We start from the raw sequence: 11,871 nt of genomic DNA on the forward strand, positions 1-11,871 counted from the left end.
GAGGATCGGTTGAGAGTGCTAGGCCTTTTCTCGTTGGAACGGCGAAGGATGAGGGGTGACTTGATAGAGGTTTATAAGATGACCAGAGGAATACATAGAGTAGACAGTCAGAAACTTTTTCCCCGGGTGCAACAGAGTGTTACAAGGGGACATAAATTTAAGGTAAAGGGTGGAACGTACAGGGAAGATGTCAGGGGTGGGTTCTTTACCCAGAGAGTGGTGGGGGCATGGAATGCGCTGCCTGTGGGAGTGGTAGAGTCAGAATCTTTGGTGACCTTTAAGCGGCAATTGGATAGGTACATGGATGGGTGCTTAAGCTAGGACAAATGTTCGGCACAACACCGTGGGCCGAAGGGCCTGTTCTGTGCTGTATTGTTCTATGTTCTATGTTCTATAGCTAGCACTTTCCATACCAGGCATCATCATTGTGAACCTTCTCTGCACCCTCTCCAAAGTGTCCACATCCTTTTGGTAATGTGGCAACCAGAACTGTACACAGTAGTCTAAATGCAGCCGAACCAATGTTGTGTACAATTTTAACATGACCTGCAAGCTCTTATACTCAATACCCCGTCTGATGAAGGCAAGCATACCACATGCCTCCTTGACCACTCTATCCACCTGTGCAGTCACCTTCAGGGTACAATGAACCTGAACTCCTAGATCTCTTTGATCCTCAACCTTTCCAAAGGGTCTTCCATTTACAGTATTGTTCACTCTAGAATTAGACTTCCCAAAATGCATCACCTTACATTTGCCTGGATAGAACACCATCTGCACTTCTCTGCCCAACTCTCCAGTCTATCTATATTCTCCTGTATTCTTTGACAGCCCCCTATGCTTTCTGCTACTCCAACAATCTTCGTTTTATCTGCAAACGTACTGATCAGACTAACAATGCCCTCTTCCAGATTAGTTAAGTAATATTACAACAACAGTGGCCTAGCACTGATCCCTGTGGAACATCACTGGTCACCTTTCTCCATTTCAAGAAACTCCCTTCAACTACTACGCTCTGCCTTCTGTTGCTCAACCAGTTCTTTATCCACCTAGCTCAAACACCCTGCAAACCTTGTGACTTCACTTTCTCCATTAGTTTACAGTGGGGAACCTTATCAAACGCCTTACTAAAGTCCATGTATATGGCATCTAAGCCCTTCCTTCATCTATCAACTTGGTCATTTCCTCAAAGAACTTTATTAAATTGGTAAGGTACGATCTCCCCTGCACAAAACCACTTTGCCTATCACTGATAAGCCCGTTCTTTTCCAAATATAAATAGATTTTATCCCTCAGTACCTTCTCCAGCAACTTACCCACCACTGACGTCAGGCTCCCTGGTTTGTAGTTACCTGGAATATCCCTACTACCCTTCTTGTAAAAGGGAACAAGGATTTTAAGGATGCTACAAAGATATGTGTCAGGGCCCCAGCTATTTCTCTCTCACCTCCCTCAGCAACCTGGGATAGATTCATCTGGTCCTAGGGATTTATTCACCTTAACATCCTTTAGCCTACCCAACACATCTTTCCTCCTTATGTTAACATGATCCAGAGTAAACTAACTTCTCTCTAATCTCAACATTCATCAAGTCCCTCTCTTCAGTGAACACTGATGCAAAGTAATCATTGAGAATCTCATCCATTTTCTCAGGTTCGACATGCAACTTTCCTTCCTTGTCCTTTAGTGGACCAACCCTTTCTCTAGTTACCCTCTTGCTTCTTATATATGAATAAAAGGCCTTGGGATTCTCCATAATTCTGCTCACTAAAGTTATTTCATGATACCTTTTAGGAGGAGAAAGTGAGGTCTGCAGATGCTGGAGATCAAAGTTGAAACTTTATTGCTGGAACAGCACAGCAGGTCAGGCAGCATCCAGGGAACAGGAGATTCGACGTTTCGGGCACAGGCCCTTCTTCAGGAATGAGCAGAGAGTGTTCAGCAGGAGAAGATAAAAGGTAGGGAGGAGGGAGTTGGAGGAGGGGCGTTGGAAATGTGATAGGTGGAAAGAGGTCAAGGTGAGGGTGATAGGTCGGAGTAGGGTGGAGGCGGAGAGGTCAAGAAGAAGACTGCAGGTCAGGAAGGCGGTGCCGGGCTGGAGGGATCCGGCTGAGACAAGGTGGGGGGAGGGGGGGATGAAGAAACTGGTGAAGTGCAAGTTCATCCCCTGCGGTTGGAGGGTTCCCAGTCGGAAGATAAGACGCTCCTCCTCCGGCCGTCGGGTTGTTGTGGTTTGGCGGTGGATGAGTCCAATGACCTGCATATCCTCGGTGGAGTGGGAGGGGGAGTTGAAATGCTGTGCCACAGGTTTTAGCCCGCATGATACCTTTTAGCCCGCTTGATTCCTCGTTTAAGATTGGTCTTGCTCTCCCAATATTCCTCCAAGGCCCGTTCTGTTCTTAGCTGCCTGGACCTTATGTATGCTTCCCTTTTCCTCTTGGCTAGTTGCAAGATTTCTCCTGTCATCCATTGTTCACAAATCTTGCCTTTCCTATCCCTTGTTTTCAAAGGGACATGCCTATTCTGCACTACTGTTAACCTATTTTTGAAAGCCTCCCACATATCAAATGTGGACTTCCCTTCAAATAGCTGCTCCCAATCCACATTTCCCAGTTCCTGCCAAACTTTGATATAATTGGCCTTGGCCCAGTTTAGTACTCTTCCCTTAGGACCACTCTCATCTTTGTCTACGAGTATTCTAAAACTTACAGAATTGTGGTCACTATTCCCAAAGAAATCCCCCACTGCAATGTCTACACCCTGGCCTGACTCATTCCCCAACACCAGGTCCAATATGGTCCCTTCCCTCGTCGGACTATTGACATACTGCTCTAGAAAACTTTCCTGGACGCTCCTTATAAATTCTGTCCGATCCAGAACTCTGGCAATCAGTGTATCTCAATCAACATTGGAAAAATTAAAATCTCCCATCACCACCACCCTGTTGCCTCTACACCTTTCCCTAATCTATTTACCTATTTGTTCTTCTACCTTACGCTCACTGTTGGGAGGCCTGAATTACAGCCCCAATGTAACTGCACCCCTATTTCTTAGCTCTACCCATAATGCCTCACTGCTCAAGCCCTCCATCGTGTCCTAATTTAGCACAGCCGTGATGTCATCCCTGACCAGCAACTCCTCCCCCCAATTTACTTCCCTTCCCTCGCTCGACCACTTCTTCCCTGTCTGACAGGTACATACTTATCAAGGAGCCACAGTAGCAGTTCTTTGAATGAGCTCCACATTTCAATTGTGCCCATTCCCCCTGCAATTTTCTTCCCTATCCTGTGCGTCTTAAATCTTGCCTAATCACATCATAATAACCTCCCTCCCAGCTATAACTCTTGCCCTGCATTATATACCTACCCCTTTCCATCGCTTAAGTAAATATAACAGAATTGTGGTCACTATCACCAAAGTGCTCACCTATCACCAAATAACACCTGGCCGGGTTCATTACCCAGTTGAGGCAATCTTCAAAAAGTATTTGGATGAATGCTTAATGTTATAATGTTCAAGGATATGTGTCTGGTGTGGGGAAATGGGGCCAGTGTTCGTAATAGTATATTTTTACCATTACAGACTCTATGGGCCAAAGGGCCTATCTTACTACATGATTCCATAATTCTACCTGTGTTGATATTATCACACCTATTCATCAGTGTAAAGACTTGATCCTCTTGGAGTGTTGTACCTTCCATCCAAAGGACAATCACTTTGTTGAATGAAATAGGCAGCAGTTGTCTGTCATGTTTGCTAATTTGCTTTTGGGAAGGAAACTGTCATCCTTCCCTAGGAGAAAGTGAGGATTGCAGATGCTGGAGATCGGAGCTGAAAAATGTGTTGCTGGAAAAGCGCAGCAGGTCAGGCAGCATCCAAGGAGCAGGAGAATCGACGTTTCGGGCATAAGCCCTTCTTCAGGAAAGGAGAATCGACGTTTCGGGAATTCCTGAAGAAGGGCGTATGCCCGAAACGTCGATTCTCCTGCTCCTTGGATGCTGCCTGACCTGCTGCACTTTTCCAGCAACACATTTTTCAGCTGTCATCCTTCCCTAACCTGGCCCAGGTGTGAATCCAGACCCACAGCAATGTGGCTGATTCTTAACAGGCCTCTGGACAATTAGGGATGGACAATAAGTGCTGGCCTAGACAATAATGCCTACATTCTATGAATGAATAATGTTTACAAATGTACAACTCTCCTGATTGCCTCTTGTTAAATTAGATGATACTAAGATTGCACAACAACCTACATTCAACATGATCTCTGATGGGATTCTCAATTTTGGGAAATGCTAAAGAGAGCAGTTATGAAAAGCTTCATAAGCTGAGTCTTTTCAGACTTCACATTGTATTTCAGAATGACCAGTTCACTGTGTTTATCAGTTCAGCAATTATTTTCTAATCAACCTGTTCAGAGATGTTATTACAAACCTTTGGAGCAAGTGGGCTTTGAAATTATAACAGGGCTCTTAATAGTTTCCCAAGTCCAACTGTCGCATATGTAGCACTTCTTTAAAATGCTAAACTTACCAAAGAGCATGTGAATAGAAACTGATCTTAGTTCATACATAACAAAACTATTTTGATAGTCAATTAACTGCAGGAAGTGTCTGGAAAAATTCCATCTGAATTTCACTTAAACTCTTCTACCTTACATCCCATTATTACTATCTCTTGCTACAACCACTCAAAGGTAAATATGAGTATGAAGAGAAAATTAAACAGCCCACAAAACAAATCCAATCCATTGTTTTATAAAGGTCTAAGCTATATGTAAATGACTGAGAATTTAATGAACTCACATTGATAACATATGATTTACAGAATTTCATATAAAATACAGAGAGCAATAGGCCTGCTGTGGTTCTGTTCGCCGAGGTGGAAGTTTTTGTTGCAAATGTCTCATCCCCTGTCCAGGTGACATCCTCAGTGCTTGGGATGTCACCTAGACAGGGAACGAAACGTTTGCAACAAAAACTTCCAGCTCGGCGAACAGAACCACAGCAACGAGCACCTGAGCTACAAATCTTCTCACAAACTTTGAGCAATAGGCCTTTCATTATTAATCTGTATAAGTTGAGTTGCATTAAACAATATATTGTAAATAGTTGTACACTGAAATCATAATTCCTCGATGTTTTAAATATCTTTTACATTGTTTCTTGTGTAGCTTTAAATGATCCCACCCCTTCCCCCTCCCATTTAACTCTCACCACCCTTGGCCCCTACCCCACATTCCTGATGAAGAGCTTATGCTCGAAACATCGACTCTCTTGCTCCTCGGATACTGCCTGATGTGCTGTGCCTTTCCAGTGCCACACTTTTTGACTCTTATCTCCAGCATCTGCAGTCCTCACTTTCTCCTAGTCAGTTATAACCTTACTGCAAAACCTCTTCCAAGGATGTCCACCTTAAGATGTCCTCCTCCCTCCAGAAGGATATCAGTGAGTCTCTCTCTCTCACTGCAGCCCCCACGTGATCTCCTCTGCCCTGAAACGTTTCAGCCACGTCCTAAAGCAGACCCGCTACTACAGCCACATCTCCTTCCTCAGCACCTGCCCACTCAAACCACTCATCCCACATGGACTCCAGACTACATTCAGACCATCACAATTTGGACTTGGCCAGGACAACCACTACCTACAGGAAATCCAAAGCCTTCAGAAACGGTTCTGCCTCCGGATCCTCTGCTCCAGGCTTGCAGCCATGCGCCGTCACCTACTCTCCCTGCAGTCAGCCCTGCCCCAGCTCAGGGCCACATTCTCCCAGACTTGCAAAGAACCTCTACTGTTGTTCATCCTGAGAAGAATCCACACACAAATACTTTTTCTTACCGAACGTTAAGGAACGCAAATACACCAAACTTTCACATACTTACCTCCCAACTCGGTATTCCAAGATCAATCCAGAACCTTCTCCTGCCCTCCGGAACCACTTGGAAACCATTAACCACATGGCAGCTACAGCCACTACCACCACGGCAAATGATGATGTCATTTATGTCCGCGCCGCCCCACAGACCGCAGCCACCACCGACTATACCGCCTCTGTAATTGCCGTCAGGACCAATGCGTCTTCCAATGCTGCTAGGACCATTGCCTCCTCCACTGCCAAAATAACTGTCTCTGAAACCACTGCAAAGACTACCTGCCACGTCAACTCCATCCCCGTAATTGCAGCCAACTCAGTCAGATCTGCCCCAGCCGACGTCACTCACCAGAACACTGCTGAACACGCAGCTGCCAAACACAATGCAAATGTCACTTATGTCCCCATGGATGCCACCAAATGCACCACTTCTGCCTCCCTGACATCCATGGTGTCGTCACTTCCTTTGGTGATGTCATCCATGATACCATAACCATACCCACTCCAGTGACAGTCTCAGCCCCCATACACAACTCCAGCTTTATAGCAGGTCCTAGACCCCAGCCTTGCCATGTTTTTACTATCCTTCGGGACATCCCCCTCACTGAGGATGAACAATCAGTCCTCAGTAAAGGTCTCACCTTCCTCCCATTATGCTCCTAGATCAACAAATTCAACACACATTGCTACATCAAATTTTTCTTCTGCTGCCTCCGCGCTTACTTTTTCCATCAGGACTCCCACCCATCCTCTGAAGGCCCCTTCGCCCACCTCCAACATACCCCTTCCACTTAGACACTCCATTACCCAGATTTGATCTCTTAATCTCTAACTCCCGCCGCGACATTGAATGCCTCAACTTGTCCACCCTTCTCACCCACTTCAACCTCTCACCCTCACAGCATGCAGCCCTCCACCCCCTCCGCTTCAATCCCAATCTCACCATCAAACCAGCAGACAAGGGGGGGGCACAAGATTAGTTTGGCACACCGACCTGTACCCCATTGAAGCCAGGTGCCAACTCACGGACACCACCTAAAGGGGTGGGGTTCACGGGCGGAGGTGTGGCAAGTGGAGGAAATGCGCTGGAGGTCATTGTTGACCACGTGGGAGGGGAAATTGTGGTCCTTGAAGTGGGAGGCCATCTGCGATGTCCCTTGACCTTATCCCAGATTTAATCCCCCAACTCGGCACCACCCTCTTGACCTGTTCATCTTCCTTGCCACCTATCCGCTCCATCCTTTATTCCAACCTATCACCATACCCTTCACCTTCATCTACGTTTCACTCTCCTAGTTTCCTTTCCCCAAGCATCACCCCCGTTCCATTTATCTCTCAGCCCCCTTGGGCCTCCCTCTCCATTCCTGATGAAGAGCTTATATTCGAAATGTTGACTCTCCTGCTCCTCGGGTGCTGACTGACCGGCTGTGCTTTTCCAGCACCATACCTTTTGAGTCTGATCTCCAACATTTGCGGTCTTCACTTTCTCCTATAGTTACTTGTTTTATTTGTCTCACCTTTATAATTCAGCTCTTCACTCCATGATGATTTTTCAAAAGATCTGTCTGCTGGAGTGGGCACTGGTGTACTGGTTAAGTCACTGGACTAGGAATGCATGGGCCCAGGTTTACGTTCTGGGGACATGGTTTTGAAACCCACAATGCAGCTGGTAGAATTTGAAATTAAATCTGACTGTTAAATAATTGTCAGTGTTGTAAAACCTTCTTACTGACAGCCTTTTCCTGGTCTGGCTTACATGTGACTCCAGACCTACAGCGATATGGTTGACTCTTAATTGCCCTCTGAAGTGGCCAAGTTGTGGAACTTTCTCTCTAATTGCATTGTGGGTCTACCTACAGTACATGGACTGCAGTGGTTTAAGAAAGCAGCTCACCACCACCTTCTGAAAGGCAATTTAGTATAGGCAATAAATGACCACATCTAACGGACGAATAAACAAAAATATGCCTAACAGAACAGTGAAAACAGAAATTGCTAAAGAGGGCAGCACGGTGGCTCAATGGTTAGCACTGCTGCCTCACAGACCCAGGGACCAGGGTTTGATTCCAGCCTCGGGCGACTGTCCGTATGGAGTTTGCACATTCTCCCTGTACCTTTGTGGATTTCCTCTGAGCACTCTGGTTTCCTCCCACAGTCCAAAGATGTACAGGTTAGGTGATTTGGTCACGCTAAATTGCCCAAAGTGTTCAGGGATGTGTAGGTTAGGTGCATTGGTTGGGGTAAATATAGAAGAATGGGTCTGGGTGGATTACTCTTTGGAGTGTCGATGTGGACTTGTTGGACCAAAGGACCTGTTTCTACACTTTAGGGATTCTATTTAAAAAAAACTCAACAGGTCTGGCAGCATCTGGAAAGAGAAACAGATTTAATGTGTTGAGCCTCATGTGACTTTTCAGAACAGAGTTCTCTTCAAATGTTAACTCTGTTTCTCTTTCCACACCTGCTGCAGTATTTTGCATTCACAGGGTCAGTGATAGTGGGTTGCTGGATATTCACTTATATATATAAAGCACTATCCAGGCATAGTGTTGATAACAGAGGAACATAAGGAGATGTAAAAACAGACAGCCATTCGGCTCACTATTTAATATTCCACTTAGTGTCTTTAATATACAAAGATGTGTCAATCTTGAGATAACTGTCCATTGATAGTGCTGCTGCACTATGTGATCTTATGTAGTCAAGATTTATTTCTCATTTGGAATTAAGCAGGAGGTACAATTTGCAGTGCTTTGAGAGAGAAGATGCTGCAGATTTCTTCATTTCACTGACCGTGTTCAGCAGTTGCTGAGAGCACCAAGACTATTCACTCTGATTGACAAGGAGTAATCTGTCATCATTCTACCTAAGAACTAACAGCAGCAAGCCTAGAATTAATCCTGAAACAACTTAGGTAAAGTGTTCAAGAGGCAAAATGAAGGGGGTGATGGGGTAAAGGCATTGGTGTTGGTAAAGACTTAGCTGCAAACACAAAATGATTCCACACATGGACAAAGCAGTGCACATTATCATTATGTCACAGATATATAGAAATATTACACACATCAGGCCTCAAGTCAGAGAAAGATTGCTTGGCCCATCTGTTTGAAAGTTACTCTGATATCCCTGCTCCTTCATCTGCAATTCAACCCATAGTCTCACATATAGATGAGATGAATCTCCCACAGATACAGACACATGCCCAAACTGTTTCAAACACAGATAGAACCTTGCAGTCTCACACATCCAACATCTTCAGCAAGCAGACAGACAGAGCAACCACCCGAACACACTCTGTTGCCAGTTCAGTGTCTTTCTCACACATGGTTACAATTACCACACAGTTACATGCCCCGGCAGCACATTCTCCCTGACAAGAATTGGTGTGAAAGGTGTTCCCAAACCAATCACTGAGAACTGAATAAAATATCAAATGAAGATCATCAAAAGATAAAAATCACACAACACCAGGTTATAACTCAACGGGTTTATTTGGAAGTACAAGCTTTTGGAGCACTGCTCCTTCATCTACTCTGAAAGCTTGTACCCCCAAATACATCTGTTGGGCTTTAACCAGGCTGGTGTGATTTTTAACTTTGTCAACACCAGCACCTGCACATCATTATGAAAAAAGGCATCAAGAGCAGAACCCTGAAAGAACGGGTGAGCGCCCCAAAAATTGCTAGGCTCCAGTGAACGAAGAATCTGCACAGAGCTTAAGTTAGCAAAAGGAACCAAAATACTAGTACTAAAAGTAAACAAAAAGAGGCAAAGTAAAGAAATGATGTGTGAACTCTGAACAATATAACCAGGAATTTTAAAAAATGTATTCATGGGATGAGGATGTCGCTGGCTAGGCCAGCATTTAATGGAGTTGAAGAGACAGCGTGTATAGAGCGGAGGCTGGAGAGATAGATATGAAGACAGTTTGCTGTGATGCAGAGAATACAGAGAGAAAAAGTCAGAAAATGGGGGAGAATTAATCAGAGGGCAACAAGGAAGAGAATTTAAATACGGGAAATGCAGAAACAGCGTGTGGAGAGAGTTCTGATCTTGTAGAGACAAAGAGACATGTATGGATAGAGATGGCGCAGAGACTTGAGTCTTTTGTCACATATTTAAATACAATGCATCAATAAGAGTCATCTGAGTAAGCAACAAATCAGACAATGTAACACCACAATGAGAAAACTAAATAAAAAAAACAGATAAAGGATGTAGTGACAGAGAGACAGAATCAGATTACAGGGAAAGAATATAGTAATAGAGACATAGAGAAAATACAGAAAAAGGGAGAATTCGGGCAGTAACAATATAGTACAGGGAGAAGTCCAATACATTAGGGAGATGGAGAATACAGAGATAGAGAGAATAGGGAGTGAGAGGATACAGACACAAGGAGAGATAAAATAGGGAGACTGAGAATACAGAAAGAGAGATAGAATACAGAGGCAGAGAGAAGGAGAGAAAGGATTTGGAGGCCAATAGCACACAATACAGAAACAGAGGAAGGATGACATGCAGGAAGATGCAGAGACAAGAGAGTACAGAGAGAGGTGAGGGAGATCAAATATAAAGAGAGGCAGAGTGAGTGCAGATACAGAGAGGAGTGGTGAGAGTGAATACAGGGACAGGGTGAGAGAAAACTGAGGCAGGGGAAAGTGGAAACATAAAGCAAGAGTGAAAACTTGTAGAGACAGAAATTTAAATGAGTTTTGGAATGTGCTGCCTGGAAGAGAGGTGGACATGGATTTTAGGTTTCAACAGAGATAAATATTTGAAAGTGATGAACTTAAAAAAGTTCCTGAGATAGGGCTGGAGAATGGGAGTAGCTGAGTATATGTTTTGAGAGCAGGCACAGACAAGATGGATCGAATGGCTTCCTTCTGAACTGTAAAATTCTATAATTTTATATCAGAGAGAGCGAATACAGCAAGAGGCAAAGTGTGAACGAATAAGGAAGAGAATAGAGTGAATACATAGCCAGGGGAAATAAATACAGATAGAGAGTAAATACGGAGCAAGAGAGAGAGGCTGAATATAGAGTGAAAGAGACACAGTGAGCGGTGACTGGTGGGGAGAGGAAGGGAGAGATATAGTGATAGAGGTGACAGAACGCGCGGGAATGGAGACCGAGAGAGAGTGGGTTATAGCGATGAGTGAGAGTGTTTGTTATTACAGCCACTCTGCGGTCTGGGAAGGGTTTGGACTGCAAGCTCCTCCTTACCTCCTGGAACAGTTCGAGGCTATAGGTGTTATCATCATCCGCAAAGAAGACGACCCCGGAGTTGCGGAGGGACCTGTTGCGGCGGACCCAGCGCAGTCCCTCGTTCCTTTGCTCGGTGGCTCGGGGCAGCCCTGGGCGCTTGTACCTCCGGGGGGTTGGCACATGGAGTTGAGTGTAGGACAGTACTCCCGAGTGGGCCAGCAGCTCGGTGACCAAGCGGCTGCGGAAAGCGGAGTCCTCCACCAGTACCCAATGGAAATGGGGCAGCTGGCGGAAAGTATTGGCCAGTCTGGTCAGCTCAGCTTTCTGCACCGGTCTGCTGTAGGTCGGCGTAATGGCATAGATAGTGGGGATGGACTGGTTGGAGAGGGAGTCTGGTTTAAGAGTCCTGCTCAGCTGACCTGGGGGTATAGGGCTCCGGACAGAGAGTCTCCCTGGCTCGATATCCACCACGACCAGGATAACGAGCAGCCAGGGCAGCATCAGGAAGAGCCGAGCAACCACCGCGGATTTCATCGCGTGTCCACGATCGCAGGGAAAGCCAGGCTGCTTGCAGCGAGCTTCATCATATCTTCCCTTCGAACAAAGGAGCGGCGATGAAACTGCCCCGGACGCTGCTCTCAATGCCAGCAATGAGTGATACACCAACCCCACAACAACGCTGCACTTCACCCGCCTGCTGCAGGAGCTGTGCCAACACCTCCTAACACACACACACACACACGGGGTAGGGGGGTGGGGAGAAGAGGGGGTGGAGAGACAAAAAATCGGAA

The 11,871-nt window shown here is 45.6% G+C and overlaps 1 protein-coding gene across 1 annotated transcript in view; it reads right to left on the reverse strand.

Annotated features, from left to right (window-relative positions):
* Nucleotides 1-11,629, reverse strand: part of b3gat2 (beta-1,3-glucuronyltransferase 2 (glucuronosyltransferase S)) — a 113,118-nt gene extending 101,489 nt beyond the window's left edge. The window contains exon 1 of the mRNA XM_043681835.1: nt 11,099-11,629. Within this exon, the coding sequence (XP_043537770.1) occupies nt 11,099-11,614 (516 nt within the window). The 5' untranslated portion in view covers nt 11,615-11,629. The remainder of the gene's footprint in view (nt 1-11,098) is intronic.
* Between the last annotated feature and the right edge of the window lie 242 nt (nt 11,630-11,871).

This window comes from Chiloscyllium plagiosum, chromosome 3, assembly GCF_004010195.1.
Source record: "Chiloscyllium plagiosum isolate BGI_BamShark_2017 chromosome 3, ASM401019v2, whole genome shotgun sequence".
Lineage (NCBI taxonomy): Eukaryota > Metazoa > Chordata > Chondrichthyes > Orectolobiformes > Hemiscylliidae > Chiloscyllium > Chiloscyllium plagiosum.